General features: G+C 38.5%; 2 protein-coding genes across 6 annotated transcripts in view; both read right to left on the bottom strand.

Annotated features, from left to right (window-relative positions):
- The window catches only part of GCLM (glutamate-cysteine ligase modifier subunit), a 30,623-nt gene extending 28,666 nt beyond the window's left edge, over positions 1-1,957 (bottom strand). For 2 of the 5 annotated variants that reach the window (XM_037826605.1, XM_037826604.1), the window contains exon 1: positions 1,301-1,955. In XM_037826605.1, coding sequence (XP_037682533.1) covers positions 1,301-1,426 — 126 coding nt within the window. In that variant the 5' untranslated portion in view covers positions 1,427-1,955. Of the gene's footprint in view, positions 1-1,300 lie in introns of all 5 variants that reach the window. The other 3 variants (XM_037826603.1, XM_037826606.1, XM_037826602.1) reach the window with 3 other exon arrangements.
- On the bottom strand, positions 1,754-22,796 carry LOC119513560 (activin receptor type-1C-like). The gene is given in 2 exon segments (XM_037808893.1): positions 1,754-1,958; positions 21,776-22,796. Coding segments are annotated over 2 exon segments (1,014 nt in total). The 5' UTR covers positions 22,585-22,796.
- Positions 22,797-23,489: the final 693 nt, after the last annotated feature.

Below are 23,489 nucleotides of genomic sequence, written 5' to 3'. Positions count from 1 at the left end.
AGATAGAGAGAAAATTTCACCCAATATTATCAAAATGCATGCAAAATGCTATACTGACCATCAGCCCTGGAGGATATTAAGGGTCTGCATACTAAATACAGAAATAATTATTTATCTGTGGGAGAGAACTGTTAAAGTGGGGTGGTTTAAAAAAAAAACACAAAACATACAAAGTGAGTTGGGACCTGGGCACAGAAAGTGGTATGGATTCTGATCCTATTAAAGCTACACCCAAGAGCTCTCATCTCCAGATGGCGCTGACTCCTAACACCAGGAGGGGGCACAGGTTCAGTGCATATGTAGAGGGATGCTATATGCTGCTGCATAGCCTATTACCACCATCTTCTAGAGAAGAGCAGAAACCACCCAGGAACACACCAGATAACATCTTATTATGAAATAGCTCAGGCCGTTTTTTTCGTTTTAATCAAGATTTATCCGATTTTTTTTGACTGAACCAGGTGATAAGGGAGACAAATTACTTTTCATATATTTTCTCTTTTAATCCTCACAACTTGACCAGGAAAATTTTATTACCCAATCTGAAAACTATGGAACAGAGAAGATAAGTAACTTTTCCAAAGTCACAGAGCTTCATCAACTAAAGGTTTGCTTTATTATTATTTTAATTCTAAAATTGTCCCCACCACCAATATGCCTCGACAATTATTTGTGCACAATGGCTGACTATCCACTCACGAAAGACCAGCAATAAATATAACATGTCTAATTCCGGATTAATCTCTGCCAATCGAAACTAGTAAAATTAGTCCTCAGGCAAATAAAATTAGGCAGATTAATATTCGACCAGAAAAATATATACCTTTGCTTCAAAGCAACAGAGAAACTACTGTCAACATTCTGAAAGTTACTATGGCCACTGCATTTTCATTCGAATCCACCAAAATCTAACTCCGAAATTATATCTTTATCTGGACAGTGTGGGGGAAGAAGCGGGGAGAGGGATGGAGCGATTTACTGCCCTCTTTGACCCCACTGCGTAATACAACACGTTTGAGAGTTTTGATATCAGCCGTGAGCACTGCAGGAAGCATCACTTGACGTGAAGTTGCACCTGCCAAGTTTTACCCCCAGCAGAAGGTCTGGATCGGATGTTGCGTCCACACCAGCCCCAGTCTCCCCCTGCGGGGAGACCCCAGGCGCGCACTCTCTGGGGCGCCCCCTGTCCGGCCACTCGCCCTCACCTCTCGGCGCTTCATCTCCTCTCCAACCCGTCCTGCCCGGCCCGCGGCCTGCCCCGGAGCCCCGCGGCTCCATTGCAAAGCCCGCCCGCCCTCACCTCCTCGCTGTGTGTGGACGGGCACTTCTTCCGCAGGCGGCCCCAGTTCAGCAGGTTCCCCGTCTGCAGGTGCAGGGTGCTGGCCCGCGCCAGAAGAGCCCTAGCCGCACGGCTGTCGGTGCCCATGGCAGCGGCCGCCCGAGCGGGAGAAGCAGCTACAGGGCCGCGGGCGGGTGGGCAGGCGGGGAAGGCGGTCGCCCCGCAGGACGCGGTGCCCCGGGCCGGAGCGCCAAGCGCGCGGTTGCCGTCCCGCGCGGCAGGACCACGGCCTGCTCTCGGGTCCAAGGGAGGCCGGGCGACAGCGACGGAGCGGTGGACCGGGAAGAAGGCGCTGGTGCCTGCGGCTCCTGCTCCTGCGGCCGCCGCAGGAGAGTTGGCTCCCAGTTCAGGAAGCTGTTTCCTGGTAGGCAATGACTAAGCAGAAATCACAGCGCAGAAAGTGCTTCGTAACCGTTACCGGTCCCGCGGCGGGGCAGGGGCGTGGCGGCCAGAGGCTAGGGGACGCCGGCCAGCGGGTGACTGGCCCTCGGCCTCCGGCGGGCGTGGCGCCGGGCGGGCGGGCGGAGAGAGCGCCCAGAGCGCGGGGCGGGGCAGCACGCAGCCGGCGCTGGGCAGAGCTCCCCCTGCCGGTGAGAGGACGGAGAGGGGCCGACGCAACCTAAGCGGGTCCAGTGGCGCTCGCGGTCTCGCCTCTGACTCAGCCAATGGCCGGTCAAGCCAATGACTTCCTTAAACACCACTTTAAAGACGGCAAGGGCGTCTACCAAGGCTTTGAAATACGGGTTTCAGTTCTTAAAAGCAGATGTTAAACCACGAACTCTCTTTTCTGCTTCTCCCTTGCTGGGCTAACATCTTAGTTCATTTCCTTTCTCGAAATCTTTCCGTCAAGCTGCTAATTTTTCATCATGTCCAATAATTAAATGTATATCGATTTTCTCTATTTGCTGGACGATGTGTGAAATCAAAGAATAAGGCTTAATCTTTGTCCTTGAGAAACTTCAACTCCAGTTCCAGAGACAAAGCCTAAGCATTTGAAAAGCTGAGTACTGTATAAGAATATCATATAAGGTAAGTTATATGATAGAATATCCATAAGTTAGTTTCCAGAAGAATTTAAATAGAGGAATATTTAAGCTGGTGAGATCAGAGAAAGCTTTATTGCCCCTCTTAGAAGTGGCTGTGATTCTTTATCCCTCTTTAATTACATGTGGTAGACTTGGTAGGAACATCAAACTGAGTATTTATTGAGCTTTCCTGAAGAAACTTTCAGTTTTCTTGGCTGGAATCAGATCTATTAAAAGATGAAGTGGGAATATCATTATAAGGGATGCAAAATGCTGTTGAAAAGAATGAATTTCAGTTGGAAAATTGGTTAGAATTAGGGAGGGATGAAAAAGAAGATCCTTCTAGTAGGATGCTAGCAATTGAGCCTGATCTTGAGTAAGTGAAAGATGAGTAAGAGTATGTTGAGGGGAAGGGCTATTCCAGTAGCAAGAACAAACATGAACTATTTATAATTCATGTAAATATTTGATTCTTTTTTTAATTTCCTTATTGTGAGATATATATACAAAAAGGTGATAACTTTCAAATTACAATTTAACAAGTAGCTATGGAGCAAATTTCAAAGAATGCTATGGGTTACAGTTCCACCATTTCAGTTCTTTCCTTCTAGGTATTCCAATACCCCAGCAACTAAAGAAAAAGAATATTATATAAAGATTCAGTATTCATAATCCTTTGTAAAATTCCATCTTGTCTGTTGCTACCCCTTTCTGTGGTTTAATCACTTTTCCGATCTTCAGGGATGTCTAGGCCATGACCACCCTAACTTTTTCATGTTGAAAAGGGGTGTCAACTTTATCAGAAAAGGGGAGGCATCTAATTGATGTTCTTGAAGAGGCTATTGCCTCTGGGTTTTGGGATTTAGCTGGCATAGGAGCTTTCTAGGGGATTTAAGTTTCTGAAGAATAAACTTAGTGAGTGAAACTTTTATAGAGTCTCAGATAGTGATCCAGGTATTCTTTAGGGTTTTCGTGACTGCTGTTGATTTGGGCTTATCATACTGTGGCCATTTGGCATATCTAGCTGAAGCTTGCATAGGAGTAACCTCCAGGACAGCCTCTCGACTCTATTTGAAATCTCTTAGCCACTGAAACCTTATTTTGTTGACTTTTCCTCCTTTTGGTCAAAAAGGTGTTCTCAATCCCTTGTTGCCAGGGTCAGGCTCATTCTTGGGATCCATGTCCCATGTCACCAGAGAGTCTCACTCATCTGGGAGTCCTGTCCCATGTCATGGGCAGGGTGATGAATTTATTTGCAGAATTGGGCTTAGAGAGAGACTGTCCACATTTGAGCAACAAGAAACGTTCTCTGAAGGTGACTCCTAGGCATAATTATAGGTGGGCTTAGCCTCCAGTTTACAACAATAAGTTTCATAAGAGCAAGCCTCAAGACCAAAGGCTTGACTTACAAAGTAGGGGGTTCCTGAGTTCACATAGCATGTGTTCCGTCCATGATAATCCATCCATATCTCACATTATCATCACTTAGTTGTACAATCCTTATGACTCTCCATTTTAAACAATTCTCATGAAAAACACCCCGTAACTCTTTTCAGCCCTTAATTATTTGTCCCTAGTGTTTGTGTGGTACTAATAAGGTATTCTTATTAATTATAGTCCCTAGTATGCAACAGGTAGATTTTTCCTGTATAACCATTCTGTTGTCAACTCTCTGTACCAGTATTATACCTTAGAATTTTATCATGCAAGCACCTATCTATATTTGTAGCGCTAATCTGTGGGATATATGCCTTTAAACAACTCCTTTCAATCCTATTCACCTTCAATACAGCTCTGATACTTATAATCCCATTAAAAACAATCATCACTCCTGTCGATTCCCATACCTCTGATTTCACTCTCAGTAACATATCTGAACATATTAGATTATCATTCCCCCTTCACTAACCTCTGTCTATCACTAGGTCCCCAATATTCTGCATTATAAGACATTGATTTTATATTGTTCAGGGAGTTCATGTTAGTGGTAACATACAATATCTCTCCTTATGTGTCTGACTTATTTCACTCAACATTTTATCTTCAAAGTTCATCCATGTTGCCATATGTTTCAAGACCTTGTTCCTTCTTACTGCTGCATAGTATTCCATCATATTTAAATACCACAATTTGTTATCTACTCTCTGTTGAAGGACACTTGGATTGTTTCCATTTCTTCGCAATTGTGAACAATGCCGCTATGAACATCGGTGTACAAATGTCTGTTCGTGTCACTGCTGTCAGATCTTCTGGGTATATACCGAGTAGTGGAATTCCTGGATCATAGGGTAATTTGATAACTAGTTTTCTGAGAAACCACCAAATTGTCTTTCACAGTGACTATATCATTATACATTCCCACTAGCAATGAATAAGAATTCCAATTTCTCCACGTCCTCTCCAGCATTTATTGCTTCCTGTTTGCTTAATGGTGGCCATTCTTATTGGTGTGAGATGGTATTTCATTGTGGTTTTGATTTGCATTTCCCTAATAGCTAGTGAAGATGAACACTTTTCCTGTGTTTTTTAGCCATTTGTATTTCTTCTTCAGAAAAATGCCTTTTGATGTCTTTTGCCCGTTTTATAATTGGGCTGTTTGTACTGTCATTGAGTTGTAGTATTTCTTTATATATGCTGGATATCGGTCTCTTATCAGATATATGATTTCCAAATATTTTCTCCCATTGAGTTGGCTGCCTCTTCACCTTTTTGACAAAGTGTTTTGAGGCACAGAAGCTTTTGATTTTGAGGAGTCCCCATTTATCTAGTTTTTGTTTTGTTGCTTGTGCTTTGGGGGTAAGGTCTAAGAAGCTGTCCTATTACTAGGTCTGAAGATGTTTCCCTATTTTATCTTCGAAGAGTTTTATTTTATTGTGCTGGTCTTTGATCCACTTTGAGTTAATCTTTGTATAGGGTGTGAGGTAGGGGTCCTCTTTCATTCTTTTGGTTATGGATATCCAGTTCTCCGAGCTCCATTTGTTGAAGAGACTGTTCTGTCCCAGTTCAGTGGATTTGGGGGTCTTATCAAAAATCAGTCAGCTGTATATCTGGGTGTCTCTTTTGAAACTCTCAGTTCAATTCTGTTGATCAATATGCCTATCTTTGTGCCAATACCATGCTGTTTTTACCACTGTGGCTTTATAGTAGGCTTCAAAGTCTGGAAGTGTATGTCCTCCCCCTTTTTTCTTCATTTTTAGGATGTTTTTGGCAATTCAAGTCCCTTTTCACTTCCAAATAAATTTGATAACTAGCATTTCCAGGTCTGCAGAGTAGGTTGTTGAAATTTTGATTGGAATTGCATGGAATCTATAGATCAATTTGGGTAGAATTGACATCTTAAAAATGTTAGCTTTCCTATGCATGAGCACAGAATCTCTTTCCACCTATTTAGGTCCCTTTGTATTTCTTTTAGTAAAGTTTTGTAATTTTCTATGACCTTTTTTTATGACCTTGTTAAGTTTATTCCTAGGTACCTGATTTTTTTAGTTGCTCTAGTGAATGGAATTTTTTTTTTATTTTTATGCTGAATTTGCTGGGTATCACTTCTTGTTCTTTTGTATCTTTTTCAATACTATGCAATAATATTTGATTGACCTTTAGAGGTAACATCTCCTAAAGTATTGGACCTGCTTCTTTGCTGGTAATTTACACAGGATATAGGTCAAGAATGTTGGCGTTGACGTGAGCTTGTATGGCTTGCAAACCTGACTTTATCAGGTACTGTCTATTTTGTTTTAGACAAGTCGTCTAGTCTGTCTGTGTTTCACTTCCTCCAAACCAGGAAAACAATGGTTTAAACCATATGAAATTGCTGGTAATTGACTTATTTATGATCTGCAGAAATGGCAAGTTCCCATGGTTCTATCTAATAATACAGTGTCTACACAGTGGGTAGGTGTGAGGAATTAATGAAGGAACACAGGAAAAGCCCTTAGTACAGTACATGGCTCATAGTAAATGCCCAGTAAGCAAGAGCTGCTATTGTAATTAATGCCTCTACTCTTTCCTCCATACATTCTAGTTCTCCCAACATTGGAAAATTCATAACATGAATTCACAGCAGGCATCATGTTATGTTTTAAAAATTTACATACATAAACTCATTTCCTTTTCACAGCAACACAACTTCATCCAGCTTGTAGAGGAAGAAACTTAGACTCAAATGGGTTAAGTAACTTGTCCAAAATCTCAGCTAGTGATAAGTGTTGGGGCACCAATCAAAATCTGGATCCTTCAATTTCACACTCCTTACGTTTTCATTGCTATTCCCAGACATTGTGTCCTTGACTTGCACCATTAGTAACCTCAACTGTTATGTTTTTCCGTTACTGGGAAGAGAAGAGCTAGGGTTGAATTACTTCTACCAAGGTGGGTAAGCAAATTTTTAATGAGGACCATGTTGAATTATTTTTCAAGAGGCACAAAATACTTTTCCTGGTGCTCCCTCTTGCTCTCAGGAAGGCCTGGCTCATCCTCAGAGAAATTGGACCCATTCTTGTGCTACCAGATAATTTGACAAGGATTCTGGGCAGCAGATTCTGGAAATTCTAATATCTCACCCTAGAGAAGGGCCTGGTACCTGCAGGTCACCCAGGTAATATTACCAGCCATCTTCTGGAAAATTCAACTATGATGTTATCTGAAAATGAGTGGTAACTGAAACTTTGAGCTTTGGATTCCTTCAAAATTAATCTTGATTTCCAGTTTCATCGCTTCTCTATAAGTGTATGCACACTGGAGCCAGAATGCTTGGGTTTAAATCTCACTTCCACCACTTTGACCTTGGCCAAGTTACTGATGTTCTGTACCTCAGTTTCCTTCTCTGTAAAATGGGAACAAATATACTACTTTTCTCATTGCTGTGTTGTGAGAATTACCTGAGTTAAAACCCATACAATTCTTAGAACAGTGCCTGGCACATACTAAATGTCAAGAAATGTTAGTAGTGTATGTGTTCGTGTTTGTGTATGACATGAATATGAACATATTATTATTTTTATGCAGTTAATTGTTTTACTAGAGAAGTTGTAGGTATACAGAAGAATCCTACAGAAAACAGAGTTCCCATATACCCATGCTCACATACTGTTTTCCTTGTTATTAACATTTTGCGTTAGTGTAGTACCTTTGTTACAATTAATGAAACAATATTATACTATTTACAGTAGATTTAACTGTTAGTGTTGTACAATTCTATGGTTTTTTTAAAAAAATGTTATTCTGGTAACATATATATAATCTATAATTTCCCCTTTGAACCACATTTGAATAAACAATTCAGTGATGTTTAGTACATTCACAATGTTGGGCTACCATCACCACCATCCATTACCAAAACTGATCAATCACTCCAAACAGAAACTCTGTACTAATTAAGCATTAACTCTCTCTGGTAACCTGTATTCTAGTTGCTATGAATAGTAACTATGACTTTGCATATTCTAGTTATATCATATAAGTGAGATCATACAATATTTGTATTTCTCAGGCTGGCTGATTTCATGCAACATGGTATCTTCTAGGTTCATCCATATAGTAGAATGTATCAGAATGTCATTTCCTTTTATGGCTCAGTAATATTTCATTGAATATATATATCACATTTTGTTTATCCATTCATCGGTTGATAGGTACTTGGTTGGCTTCCATCATTTGGCTATTGTGAAAAATGCCACTATGAACATTGCTGTGAAAATATCTGTTGAAGACTCTACTTTCGGTTCTTTTTGGTCTATACCTAGATGTGGATTGCTGGATCGTATGATAATTCTATACTCAACTATCTGAGGAACCATCAAACTCTTTTCCACAGGAGCAGCACTAACCAACAATGAATGAGTGTTCCTATTTCTCTACATCCTCTCTAACCCTTATTTTTCATTTTAAAAATAAGTCATTTTAATGGTTGTGAAATGCTATCTCATTGTGATTTTGATTTGCATTTCCTTAATGCTAATGATGTGGAGCATCTTTTCATGTACCTTTTGGTCATATCTTCTTTGGAGAATTGTCTGTTCAAAGACTTTTGCCCATTTTTTATTTGCATTGTTTGTCTTTTTGTTATTGAGTTGTGTAGAATTTCTTAATATATTCTGGATATTAAACCCTTATCAGATTTGTGTCTTTTTACTTTCATGATAAAGTCTTTTGATGCACAAAATTTTTGATTTTTATGATGTCCCAGTAATTTATTTTTTCTTTTGCTGTGCATGCTTTTGGTGTTAAGTATAAGAAATCATTGCCTAACACATGATCCTGAAGATGTTTCCCTATGTTTTTCTCTAGGAGTTTTATAATTTTGGTTCTTATATTTAGATCTGATGACTCCCTCATTTTTTTTTTATTGAGATTGTTCACATGCCATACAATTATCCAAAGATCCAAAGTGTACAATCAATTGCTCCTGGTACCATACAGCTGTGCATCTATCACAATTAATTTTTTTCCAATTTTTAGAGCATTTTCATTACTTCAGAAAAGAAATAAAGGCAAAAAAAGGAAACTCAAATCCTCCCATACCCCTAACAACCCCCCTCCTCCATTGTTGACTCATAGTATTAGTATAGTACATTTGTCACTGTTGATAAAAGAACATTAAAATACTATTAACTGTAGTATACAGTTTGCAATAGGTATATTTTTCCCTATATGCCCCTCAATTATTAACTTCTAGTTATAGTGTCATACATTTGTTCTGGTTCATGAAATAGTTTTCTAATATTTGTACAGTTAATCACAGACATTGCTCACCACAAGGTTCACTGTTTTATACATTCCTGTCTTTTAACCTCCAACTTTCCTGCTGGTGACATACATGACTCTGAGTCCTTTCCACCACCTTCACACACCATTCAGAACTGTTAGTTATTCTCACAATGAGCTACCATCACCTCTGTTCATTGCCAAACATTTTCTTTCAACCTAGTTGAACATTCTGCTCATAATAAGCAACCACTCCCCATTCTTTAGCCTTGTTCTATATCCTGGTAACTTCTATTTCATGTCTATAAGTTTACATATTGTAATTAGTTCATATCAGTGAGACCCTGCAATATTTGTCCTTATGTGTCTGACTTATTTCACTCAGTATAGTGCCTTCAACTTTTCTTCATCAACCCATTTTTTTTAAGACGGTTTTGTTCACACACCATACATTCTGTCCTAAGTAAACAATCAATGGTTCCCTGTATAGTCACATATTTATGTTTTCACCACTCTCACCACTGTCTATATAAGGACATCTCCATTTCTTCAACAAAGCAGGAGGAAGAGTCAAAGAAGGTAGAGAGAAAGAAGATAAAGAACAAAACAAAGCAAAACAAACAAACAAACATGACAGCTAGGAAGCAACAAAAGGAAAGATAGCATTAAAGTAAAGTAGAATAAAGAGTCAGACAGCCTTACCAATGTCAAGCATCCCAAAGCTCTCCCTTATATGCATTTAGCTTTGTTATATTGCCTTTGTTACATTAAAGGAAGCATAATACAATGTTTTTATTAATTATAGTCTCCAGTTTACATTGATTGTATTTCCCCCCAATACTTCCCTATTTTTAACACCTTGCAAGGTTGACATTCATTTATTCTCCCTCATAAAAAAAAACATATTTGTACATTTTATCACAACTCTTGGGCACTCTAGGTTTCACTGAGTTATAAAGTCCCAGTCTAATCTTTCCTCTTTCCTTCTGGTGTCCCACATGCTCCTAACCTTCCTCTTTCAACCATATTCATAGCCATCTTTGTTCAGTGTACTTACATTGCTGTGACATCATCACCCAAAATTGTGCTCCATACCTCTCACTCCTGTCTTTTCCTATCCATCTGTAGTGCTTCCTTTAGTATTTCCTGTAGTGCAGGTATCTTGTTCACAAACTCTGTCATTGTCTGTTTGTCAGAGAATGTTTTAAACTCTCCCTCATACTTGAAGGACAGTTTTGCCAGATATAGGATTCTTGGTTGGCAGTTTTTCTCTTTAAGTATCTTAAATGTATCACCCCACTTCCTTCTTGCCTGCATGGTTTCTTTTGAGAAATCCTCACATAGTCTTATCAAGCTTCCTTTGTATGTGATGGATCACTTTTCTCTTGCTGCTTTCAGAATTTTCTCTGTCTTTGACGTTTGATACTCTGATTGTTAAGTATCTTGGCATAGGACTACTCAGATCTATTCTGTTTGGGGTATGCTGCACTTCTTGGATCTGTAATTTTATGTCTTTCATAAGAGATGGGAAATTTTCATTGATTATTTCCTCTGTTATTGCTTCTGTCCCTTTTCCCTTCTCTTCTCCTTCAGGGACACCCATGACATGTATATTCATGCACTTCATGTTGTCATTCAATTCCCTGAGATGTTGCTCATATTTTTCCATTCTTTTTCCTATCGGTTCTTTTCTGTGTAGGCTTTCAGGTGTCTTGTTCTCCAGTTTCTGAGTGTTTTCTTCTGCCTCTTGAGATCTGCTGTTTTATGTCTCCATTGTGTCTTTTGTCTCTTGTGTTGTACCTTTCATTTCCATAGATTCTGCCAGTTTTTTTTTCAAGCTTTCTATTTCTAACTTATGTATGCCTAGTGTTTTCTTTACAGCCTTAATCTCTTTTGCCATATCTTCCCTAAACTTTTTGAATTGATTTAGCATTAGTTGTTTTAATCCCTGTATCTAAGTTGAAGTGTAAGTTTGTTCCTTTGACTGGGCCATAACTTCATTTTTCTTAGTGTAGGCTGTAGTTTTCTGTTGTCTAGGCATCTGGTTTCCTTGGTTACCCCAATCAGGTTTTCCCAGACCAGAACGGGCTCAGATCCCAAAAGGAGGAAATATTCAGTATCCAGTTTCCCTGAGGGTGTGTCTTAGAAGATTGAGACATCCTGTGAGGCCTCAAGCTGCTGTGCTTTTCCTAACTTGCCCATCAGGTGGTGCCTGTCAGTCTGTAGCTCCTGACTGTTATAAGGAGGTGTGGCCATGGCTGTTTTCCCCCAGGCTCCGGGGTCTGGTTCTGAATGGAAGGCGGGTAGTGGAGCTGGGCACCACCTCTTTCCTCTTAGGGCAGATACACCCCCTAGAGAGTTTTCATTTGCATTTAATTAGGTTCTTTGTCTTTCTGACTCTGCTATCTCCACCCTTGTTTGGGCCAGAGTGCTGTGAGCTGAAAATGGCTGAAGCTTTCTCCACTGAGCCACTCAGATTGAGAGAGAGAAAACGGGGCAGAAAGCCCCCTTTCAGGGTCAGTCCACGGACCCCAGTTTCACCCTTCAGCCAGAGATAGCATCTTGTCCTCTGGGACAGAGAAGTCCATTGACTCTTCAAGGTCAGTCATCACTAAAAGACTGTCTGCTTGTTGGGGATTTGCAGCTTGCATTGAGCAGTCCACATTTGCCAATTAAAACCCCAGTTGGAGTTGGACTGAGGTATATGCACTTGTTCAGAGAGTGCTGCTTTCTATCACAGCGAGTCTTTGCCGTTTGGACTGCCGTGGGGGGAGGAGGCTCCCAACTCGGATCCGCAGTTTCTACTCACAGATTCCATGCTGTGATCTCAGGCATTCCTCCCAACCCAGGTTGATGCATGATGTGTGGACAGTCACAGTTGTCCCTCAGCAGTTATTCCAGATCATTTACTAGTTGTTCCTGGTTGTTTATTAGTTGCTCCAAGGGGACTAACTAACTTTCACTCCTCTTTATGCCACCATCTTCTTCCTTCCCTCCTTCATTTTTGAAAGACATTCTTTCTGGATATAAAATTCTTGGTTTTCAATGTCTCCTCAGAGGATTTTAAATATTTCCTCTCACTGTCTTCATGCCTCCATGGTTTATGATGAGAAATCAGAACTTATTGGGCTCCCTTTTATATAACATGTTGCTTTTCTTTTGCAACTTTTAGAATTCTCTTATTGTCCTAGACAATTTGACAGCTTGACTGCTATTTGTCTGGACATGGTTCTCTTTGAGTTTATCCTGTTTGAGTTTCACTGGGCTTCTTGAATGTGTATATTCATGTCTTTTGTTAAATTTGGTAAGCTTTCAGCCATTATTTCTTTAAATATTCCTTCTGCCCCTTTCTTTCTTCTCCTTCTGGGACTCCCATAATGTGTATATTGGTATACTTCATGGTGTCTCACAGGTCTCTTTGATTCTGTTTGCTCTTTTAAATTCTTTTTTCTTTCTGCTTCTCAGCCTGAATCACTTAAATTTTCATGTCTTCAAGTTCACTTATTCTTTCTTCTGCCAGGTCCAATCTGCTATTGAATCCCTTTAGGGAAGTTTCCATTTTGGTTTTCAACTCCAGAATTTCTGTTTGTTCCTTTTTGGAATTTCTGTCTCTTTATTGGGATTTTCATATTGTTCATCATTGTTTTCCTGATAGTCTTTGGTACCTTCTCTGTGTGTTCCTTTATCTGCTTGAACATATTGAGGATCATTTTTTAAGTCTTTGTCCAGTATATGCAAAGTCTGCTGTTCTTCATTGATGATTTCTGGATTTTTATCCTCTTCCTTTGGATAGGCCATCATTTCATTTTTCTTCATTTGTCTTATAATATTTTGTTATGCACTGTACATTTTAATATTTTAAAGTGTTAACACTGGGATTTAGTCCCTGAGCTCTCTGTTCTTTATGTTTGTGTCCACCTAGAGTTATGACAGAGTTTTCCTTGACTGCCAGGAGCTATTAAAAAAACAAACCAATGCAAAAAACACCAGTCACAAAAGGACAAGTATTGTATGATCTCACTGTTTTGAAACAATTAGAATAAGCAAACTCATAGAGTCAGAATTTAGAATATAGGTATCAGGGGATGGGCAAGGATTCCCTGCTTAAAATGTACAAGGTTCCTGTTTGGAATGATGGAAATGTTTTGGTAATGGATGGTGGTGATGGTAGCACAACATTGTGAGCACAGTTATCAGCACTGAAATATGTGAGTGTGATTAAAAGGGGAAATGTTAGATTGTATATATGGTGAAAACAAAAATTAAGAAAAACCCATGGAACTACACTACACAGAGAATGCTATGGTAAACCATGGACCTTAATTAATAGTACATTTTAAAAATGTGCTATCATCAATTGTAACAAATGTTCCACATCAATGCAAAGTGTTGGTAGTGGGGTGGTATATGGGAATCCTCTATTTTAGGCATGATTGTTCTGTTAACTCACAACTTCTCTAACAATAAAAAAAAATTAAAAAAAATTACCTTTCACAGTCTTTGCAAATTTTTTCTGCATTGGCTGGTGTTCTTCAGAGTTTAGCTCTCCTATCAAGAAGGCAATGTGAAGTGCAGGGTTCTCTCCATCTTTTCTGAGATTGCCTCTGTCTTGGCTTTGGGAATTCTCCTTTTTATAGGAATTTAAATGCCCTTCTAATCCCTATGAAATAGATTTTCTCCCCCTCCCAGGTGTGCTATTTTATGACTTAAAACCAGTAATCCTTTGCCTCAGGCCACTTTGACTTAATTGTTTCTTATACTGCTTTCACTGTCTGTAAGCTGTTTCTGTGTGCAGGGAAAGTTCTGAGAGGGTGAGTCCAAGATGAGTTTAGTGGTTCAGTCTTTTACGCTGCCACCCAATAGATTGTTACCAACATACAGACACCCTAGTATGTTACTTTGCTCCCTCTGGAACAGGGTCAGGGACCCATAATGGGATTGCAATTTGCCTCCACACCATGCTGGAGACAGTTGTGGAAAGGGCCAGCAAGGGCACTGTTTTAGTTTCATTGTTGGTAAAGCAAATACCATGCAGTGGGTTGGCTGACACAACAGGAATTATTGGCTCATGGTTTTGAGGCTAGGAGAAGTCCAAATGAAGACATCATCAAGGCAATATTTTCTTCCTGAAGACTGTCATTCTGTGGCTGGCTTCTGGTGATCTTTGGTCCTTGGCTCCTCTGTCATATGGCAGTGCACATGGTGGCCTCTCCCTTCTCTTCTGGGACTTTCAGCTTTTTGTGTAGCTTTCCCTCTGTCTGAATTTCATTCTGCTTATAAAGGACTCTGGTATTAGGATTAAGACCCATACTGGTTGAGTTGGGCCACATTTTAACTGAAGTAACCTCATCAAAAAGTTCTATGTACAATGGGTTCACACTCATAGGAATGAATTAATTGTAAGAACATGCTTTTCTGGGGTACATAGCTTCAAACCGCTATAGGCTTCACAAACTTCACTTACAATTTTAAAGTTGCATTTTCTTCATTCAGCACTTGCCCAGTTACTGTAACCCTTTAATGCTTTTCTGGAGTTTTGAGGAGGATGGCTCTGCTAGGTTTTGCTATTTGTTCGAAGATTCTGTGGGGGAATGGCACCATAGAGTGTCTTATGGTGCCATTGTGGTGTACCGGAAGCCTCCACAGTGTGCATTTTAATATTTTAACGTGTTAACTCTGAAATTTAGTCCCTGAGTTGTCTGTTTCTTGTGTTTGTAACCAGCTAGTGGTATGACAGATTTTTTTTTTTTTTTTTGACTGCTAGTTGCTAACAAAAGCAAGCAAACCAATGCAAAAAACACCTTTCACAGTCTTTGCAAGTTAGCTCTGCACTGGCTGGTGCTCTCCTTAGAGTTTAGTCCCCCTATCAAGAAGATCTATCTGAGGTGAATGTGTGAGGTGTTCCTGAGCTATTTCCTGGACCCAGACATTTCCCGGGCTTGTACTGATGGCCTTAGGAATTCTCTCATTTACAGGAATTTGAATGCCTCCTCTACTCTGATGTAGACTTCTTCCCTGTTGGGTGTTCTATTTTATGCCTTAAAGCAAGTAATCCTTTGCTCCAGTCTGCTTTAATTTAATTGTTTCTCAAACTGCTTTAGCTGTCTGTAAGCTGCTTCTGCCTGCAGGGCAAGTTCTTGGAGAGTGAGTCCAAGTCATGTTTCCTGGTTCAGTCTTTCATGCTGCTACTTGATAGATTGGCACTGACATGCAGACACCCCAGTAAGTGCATAGGAATTGCTCTGCTTCCTCTGGAACAGTGCCAGGGGCTGACAATGGAAGCACAGGTTGGCTCCACACCTCACCATGGAGGGGTTGGAGGAGGAGCAGCTAAGATGCCATGAGCTTCTACTGCTTTTTAAAGTTGTGTTTTCTTGATTTAGCACTTGCCCAGTGTGCTGGTTTGAATGTATTCTGTCCCCCAAAATGCCATTCTCTTTGATGTAATCTTGTGTGGGCAGACATATCAGCGTTGATTAGATTGGAATTCTGAGTGTTTCCATGGAGATCGACCCATCTAACTGTGGGTGATGACTCTGATTGGATAGTTTCCATGGAGATGTGGCCCCGCCCATTCAGCATGGGCTTTGATTAGTTTACTAGAGCACTATATAAGCTCAGACAGAAGTACTGAGCTTGCTAAAGCCAAGAGGGACACTTGGAAAAATGCTACAGCCAAGAGGGACCCTTTGAAGAATACATGGAAGCTGAGAGAGGAGCTGAAGCTTAGAGAGACATTTTGGAGATGGTTTTGAAAGCAGACTTTTGCTCTGGAGAAGCTAAGAGAGGACAAATGCCCCAAGAGCAACTAAGAGTGACATTTTGGAGAGAAGCTGAAGCCTAGAGAGGAACGTCCCAGGAGAAAACCATTTTGAAAACAGAACTCCGGAGCAGATGCTAGCCACGTGCCTTCCCAGCTAACAGAGGTTTTCCAGACACCATTGGCCATTCTTCAGTGAAGGTACCCCCTTACCTTGGACACTTTATGGCCTTAAGACTATAATTTTGTAACCAAATAACCCCCCTTTATAAAAGCTGATCCATTTCTGGTGTTTTGCATTCCAGCAGCATTAGCAAACTAGAACAGCCAGTTGCCAGTTACTGCAACCTTTCAACCGTTTTCTGGATTTTGGGGGAAGATGGCTTTGCCAGTTTTCACCAGTTGTTCAGAAATTCTGTTGGGGAATGGAACACTGGAGTGTCCTATGCTGCCAGCTTGGTCAATCAGAAGCCTCTATGCAATTTAATAATACAGTATTTACAGTTTTCCTGGTTAGTACCTAGACATTTACCTTATGCATATTAATAACTATGGAGTATTCTATTATATGTATATACTACAATTTATTTATTCTTCATATTGATGGATATATAGGTTGTTTTCAGGTTTTTGCTGGAATAAATGCAGCAATGAACATTATTAGTACTTGCTTCATTGTACATGGGAAATTGTTTTTCTTAGATAGATATCTAATGGTAGAATTGCTGTCCTGAAGAGTATTCTGGACCCATTACACTCAAACTTAAATTGCATATGACTACCCATTTCTTCCACAATCACCAAAACTGGATATTATCCATCTTTTAAATTTTTGCCAATCTGATGGGTGGTAAGTGGTATCTCATTATTCTTTGATTACTAGTGAAATTTTGTTGCTTTATGATATGTCATAATTATACTTCATATAATTGTGTGCCCTTTTAAAATTAATGTTGTGTCATAAGGACTTTTCCCATGTTATTACACCGAATTATTTTCTAATCTGTTACACATACACACACAAGAACACTGTTAATTCTTGCTATATTTTTTGGCATAAAAACATGGTTTATAAAGGCAGCTATCATTTGTCCTATTGGTAGTATATAATCTTGGGAGACAAACAGTTTTTAGTAAAAGGCAATTTAGACACATTAAAAAAAATTGCACAAGCCAAGCAAGTTTCTTCTCCCTTGGTTTCTGTTTCTACAAAAATTCTAGTCGAGCATGCTAGGCAGCTCTGCATACCTCTTCATGAAGCACTGGAGTCTGCTGTCTGATTACTGAGTTGGTGGTTCATCAGTGGTTCTCAGACCACATTGCCTTACACTCAATGGAATCCCTTGTTACATTATTTGGTAATTGCTCTGGATGGAGATCTTAAATTGGCACTCAACCCCCAATTCCTTTTCATGTGCCTTCATGTACTATAAAGCCTGGGAAGCTTTAAACTATAATTCTCAGCATCCCCTGAAGCTCTGGTTCTGAGTACAAATTATACCAATATCATACACTAGCACTAGTGTGATGGAAGGCAATTTCCAGCATCTTCAGCTGTTGAGTTTTTCTGCCATTGTGATCTAATGACCTATTCTCAGTATCATGTGTATTATGGGAAGTTATGGCTGATTTCCCATCCCTGGATCAGTGTGGTAATGGGCTCCTAGACTCAGCAGATTCAATGGTAACTTCCCAATTGTTTCTTACTGTGGCCCAGGAGCAGCTCCCCTGGAAGGATAGTTGATCAGGGTCTTTTTGGGAGTTATTAGGGAGGCCTACCCTAAGCATGATTGTCTAGTCTTTAAACAATTTTACAAGCACCTAATTCCCTGGATTAAACACTGTTTCAGTTTGCTAAGGCTGCTGAAATGCAGTATGCCAGAAATGGGTTGGCTTTTACAATGGGGATTTATTAATTTACAATTTACAGTTCTTAGTCTATGAAAATGTCCAACTCAAGGCATCAACAGGATGATACCTGGACTCTGAAGACAGGCTGCCAGCATCTGGGATATGTCTGTCATATGGGAAGGCATATTGCTGGTGTCTGCTGGTCTGTTGCTCCTGGGTTTCGTGGCTTTCAGCTTCTGGTTCCAGTGGCTTCCTCTATGAGCTTCTGTGGGTCCTCTCTCAGCTTCTCTGGGGTTTTCTTTCTGTGAGCTTCTCTTGAATTCATCTCTTAGCTTCTGAATGTGTTTTATCCTCTTATAAAGGGTTCCAGTAAGGGGATTAAGACTCACCTTGAAGGGGTGAGTCACATCTCAATGGAAATAACCTAATCAAAAGGTCCTGCCTACAGTAGGTCTGCACACACAGGAATGGATTAAAAGAACATGGCCCTTTCTGGGGTACATAGCAGCTGCAAACCACCACAAGCATTTCTAGTTAAACTAGAGCAGGTTACTGTTTCCTGCAACTAAACCCTGACTGATACCATTTCTGTTCTTATAACCACATTTGTTATGTACTAATACATTGAAAATGTAACATAAGTTAATATTTTTCTTATATCTGACAAACACATCACTTTATAATTTTAAAGTATACTTTGGTACAAGTATTTATACATTTGGACAAAGTACTAACTTTAGTTTGTAATTATGTACACAAAATGGCACCCATAAGTGTGATATACATATTTTAAATTTAGTTTTTAAGATTGAAAATAGGGAACACCCATAATTCTGATATGTATATTTGAGGATTATATTCATAGATATATAGATAAGTCGGTTGATAGATAAAAAGGTAGATAGATTATAGATAGATAGATAAATGATAGATAGCTAGAGAAGCATATAGTAGAATACTTAAGAGAGCAAGAATGTTGTGTCAGATGGGCTTAGTTCTAATCCTGGCTCTGACTTTGCTAGCAGCATGTGCTTGGGTAAGATTTTTATTCTCTCTAAATCTCAGTTTCCTCATCTATAAAATGGGGGTAATCCCAGCATCCAACTCATACAGTTGTTATGTAAATGAGAAAATATATGTAAAGTTCCTAGCCTAATGTCTGGCATATAGCTCAATAAGTGTTAGCTGTCGTAGGAAAGATATATTATTTTTTTTTTTGACATGATTTACTCATTAAAATACAAGACTATTAGGACAGAGATTCTGGAACTTTCTAGCAAGGAAGCTATACTTATTGATTTCTACTCTTACTTGTTTCTATGTATTATTCATGTAATCTATGGTATGTTGGTGCTTCCTCCACTCAAGCAATATCTGGGAGGAAATACTAGATGATAACAGAAATTTTCTTTAAATGTATTCCAAACCTGCTAAAACTTGCTAATTCTGTACAAGTATTATTTAAAATCTGATGAGTGCTGAGCCAACTTTGGACTTTCATTAAGTTGTTGGTTGACCTGCAGACAGTGGAGTTTAGAACCAAGTGTAAGCTGTCAGTGTGCAGTGGAATGAGGTCACCTGGATTCCCTTCTTTAATGTCCCTAGTCATGGCTCCATCTTTAGATGAACATGGGCTAAAGGCAGAATTACCAGTGAGAAATTGAAAAGGTTGGAAGCAACCCTGGGCTGCCAGAGAATAAGGAGCTCCAAGTTCTTGCAGGAGCTCAGGCAGTAAGCAGTGGAGGCCCTAAGGCAAGCCATGACTTTTCTCTGGTGTAAAAATCTCATTTGTAAAATGCAGCACCTGGATTGGATGATATATTTTCCAAATGCTAGCATTTACCAAAAAGAAAGCGCCTGAACAGTTGGCACCTGAGAAAGCAATGTTTTAAAAAGTTAATAATCCTAAGGGTTGTAAATTCAGAGATAAAATAAGGAGCAATATTATGTTTATAAATACAATGAAAACTTTGTCAATATTAAAAGATACTGGGTTGAGATATTCATATTTGTCTATTATGCTATTTTGGGTATTGTTAAATATAATTCATATGGTAGGAATCAAAGATTCACAGCTATGTACCAACCAAACTGATTATCTTGGCTTTGTAAATGGGGTCTGGTAATCTGCTTTCTGAGCAAGTCCTCTAGGCATTTCTTATGGTCAATACCATTTGAGAATCATTGATCTTGTGTATATTTTCCTTGACTCTGAGCCACAGAGACAATTCATTTTGTTGAGGGACTCTAAGTACCTTGCCCAGATTAAAATTTTTTTTTAATTTTTAAAAGAATGTAATCTCATTGCAGAAAAGTAGAAAGAAGAAAAATATCCATTTGTATTATGCAGACAATTAAAATACCCTTAAAATACATTAAAATATCATTTTAAAATACATTTTTTTGTATTTATGACTTTATTAAAGGGCTGATTATTGAAGACATCAACTGCCAACTTTTATTTCATTTGCCATTGTTACTTTCCTGATGGGAAATAAAATTTAGATATTTTAAATAAATTTATTTAAATTAAAAAAAGAGTTCACATTCCTTTGAAATAATCAGTCAAAAACTATTCCCTGCCATCACTTTTAAGTTGTTCACTAGAACTTTGTATAATGACAGACTTTCAGATGATTTGCCATAAAGTTTCCCCTGGTACTTGTGTAGACTCTGAAACAGCCCTGAATTTTCTCTGCCCTAGTATGTCACATGGTAGCAAAATTCCAGCATAGTAGAAATTGTTTTGTTTTAATACGTCTACAGTAGAAGTATTAAAAATAATAAATTATTATGAAACTTCTAGCCTAATGGATCTATTATAGATTTTTATTTTTAAATAAAAGCTGATTTTGAATTTTTCATACACTCCAACCAAGTTACTATTTTTGTACAGTCATGGAATTTTAAAATGTAAATTTAATTGGAAGTATAAAGATGAAAAGCAAGTGCTCTGCCTAAAATAGCAGTGTATGAAACAGTTATGTTTCGCTTAACTTTCAAGTCAGAACATAAATTAAGTATTCTAGAAGTGACATGCCAAATATTTTAGATAGAAAAAAGCATACAACAGAATCTGTACCAGTTACAAACTTAAACACATATTTTATAAGAAAACAAGTTCCTGCTGAATTATTGACAACAAATAATGTTTCCCTTATTTTAGGAAAGTGATGCTGCATATAAATCCCATCTCCATTTTTTATACAGTACTGAGCTCTCATAAATAGTGTTTTCCCAAGCTTTGTATTGTACCACAATTAAACATATCTGAAAGCAGCAAAGAACACTGATCCCTTGAGCCTAAGAAAAAATATTCTTTGCTTATAATATAAAGGAAATAAATATTACACAATGGGACTCTATTAAAAACAAAATTTAAAATTTGACATAGGTATATACAGTAAATCTGCCTTATGCTCTAAACTTGATCCTATTTTTGTAAGTGGGTATTTCCAGTTATATTCATGTTGAGAGTTAAATAAAAATTACAACTTTTAACTTTTTCCTTAACATTTTTCTTAATCTACCCCCTTTCATCAAAAATGTACTTTGTAATTTATATTTAAGACTAGTTAGGAGTTACAGTTAACCAACACAAAAACAAGAAAAATACCTCCAAATGTACAAATGTGCAAATTTCTCATGAGTGAAAACTGAACCAATAGAAACATGGAATTATATTTGGATACCCTAAAATAAATTGGAAAGCATAACAAGGAACATGGAAATGTTAGAGCATCTTCTCTTAAATAAATAAATAAGTACATTCACCCAATATAACTGAATAAAACAGGAAATAATGTGCTTATTTACTTGAGACTGGAGTACAATGATGGCAAATGTATAATTTCATTCTCATATATGAAGAAATAATACGTGAGAAATCAAGGTTACAAGCACAAGCAAGATTACCCCTTCACATAAGCATTTTTTTAAACTGATGATATAATTTAGATAAATTGTAACATACAAATAAAGATACTTTCTAAATGTGTTGTGAACTAACAGTGATTTTTAGATCTATTCTAGAAAACCACTGTCATACAGGACTCAAGACATCCTTTGTATTATATTTTCTTCCCCCATCCAACTCACATCCCTTTTCCCATTCCCAAGGTCTCTATGGCACAAGTTGCACATTTTTTCACTAAGATATTCTTTGAATTTTTATCTTGATGAGCAATAGCAGGTTTAACTTGTGTACTGACAATCTCCATTTGAAAGTGAGCCAGACCACTAGCTATTGAAAGTGACATTTTGGTCATTCCAACCACTGTCACTACATTTCTGTTCAGATAGTCATGTAAGGAGCCCAGTTCATGATATTCAGATATAAGCCAAAGTTGAGTCCAAGTTCCATTATCAGAACCAGATCCAGAGGCAGTCACATCGTAAATCAGACCTTTAAGGGTTTTTCTAGCCTTTACCAGATTGCACTCAGAGTGTGGTTCCTCCACATTCTGTCCCTTTTTCTTTCTGTGTGTGCAATACGGGCCTTGGCATGCCCATATGGCCAGCACTGCAGCTAAGGACAAGAGGCAAACTGGCACAGTAATAACAACAGTCATTTCCATGGATCCTCATTTTGGGGCATTTGGTGATGCTGTCCGAAGGTAGAGTGCTGTGTTGTTGCAAAAGTCTGTGAAGCAGTGTTCAGTTTTGGTAATGTTGTTGGAACTATGATGGAAGACTTGTGCATTTAAATCTGGGAGAGAGACACAGGACTTGATCACCTGTTCTTTTCTGTTGGTTGTCATGACTGAAGCCCAATATGCTCCTTCTGTTTGGCAGGTAAAATTTGAAGAGTCACACAAAAGACATACACACTTCAATCCTGGTGCTTTCTGGGAAACATTCGCTCTATGAATGGTGACCAAAGCTGGACCACCTGTGCTAGGTGACATGGCTATCTGCAATGTGTGACCCAGGTTTAGAGGTAGAGGAACTGCTCTATGGAATGTATCTCAGTAGCTGACACTTCATAAGTTGAAGAACCTTTCGACATACATGGGTGAATCCACTCTCCTGGCCCAGGCTGTCTTTGCTCCATACTTTGGCTTCCATGGTTCTGCCTTTGAAGTTATTTTTCCTTCAATCTATCTCTTTTCTGTCCCTTTAGTCCAGACTGGCAGTCGTTCCATTCATACCGATCTCATAAAAAAATGTATTTTTTACCTGTTACTCATACTGTCTAGAAAATTGTGTCTTCCTTCCTTTTTTCAACTTAGCATCATAGAAAACATTTCTTCTTGTTATTAAAAACTGTTTTATTTATCACTAACATTTCTAAACCTTCAATTTCCTCCTGACAAAATTAATGCCTATTTGTTATAGAAAAATAGAATATACAGATTAAAAAAGAAAGTAAAGCACCTAATCCTACCATCCTATGATGTATCTCTTTCTAGACTTTTTTTGCCCATGTACAATATGCATATTTTTAAAGCAAAACATGATCATTCTGTTTGAACCATTTTGTAACCTATTTTTACTATATTGTGAATATTTTTATGTTAATAAATATTCATCTATATATTTATAATGGTTGAATACTATAACATTCCATTTTACAGATGTAGCATAATTTATTTAAACAATCTCATATTGTTAGGCCTTATATTTTTTGTGGTTATGTTGATGGATATCCTTGTCGCCAAACCTTTATACACTGAACTCTAAATTCTTTGACAACACTAGTTATTATCATTACTTTGATCATTCCCTATTTGAAAATGATCTTTTATTTCTTGTTTCTGTTTGCATAATATTATATCCTATTAATGTCTTTTATCGTTGGGCTTTATGATTT

Source organism: Choloepus didactylus, chromosome 2 (assembly GCF_015220235.1).
Source record: "Choloepus didactylus isolate mChoDid1 chromosome 2, mChoDid1.pri, whole genome shotgun sequence".
Classification (NCBI taxonomy): Eukaryota; Metazoa; Chordata; class Mammalia; order Pilosa; family Megalonychidae; genus Choloepus; species Choloepus didactylus.
This window is presented reverse-complemented; position numbering and strand designations above follow the sequence as displayed.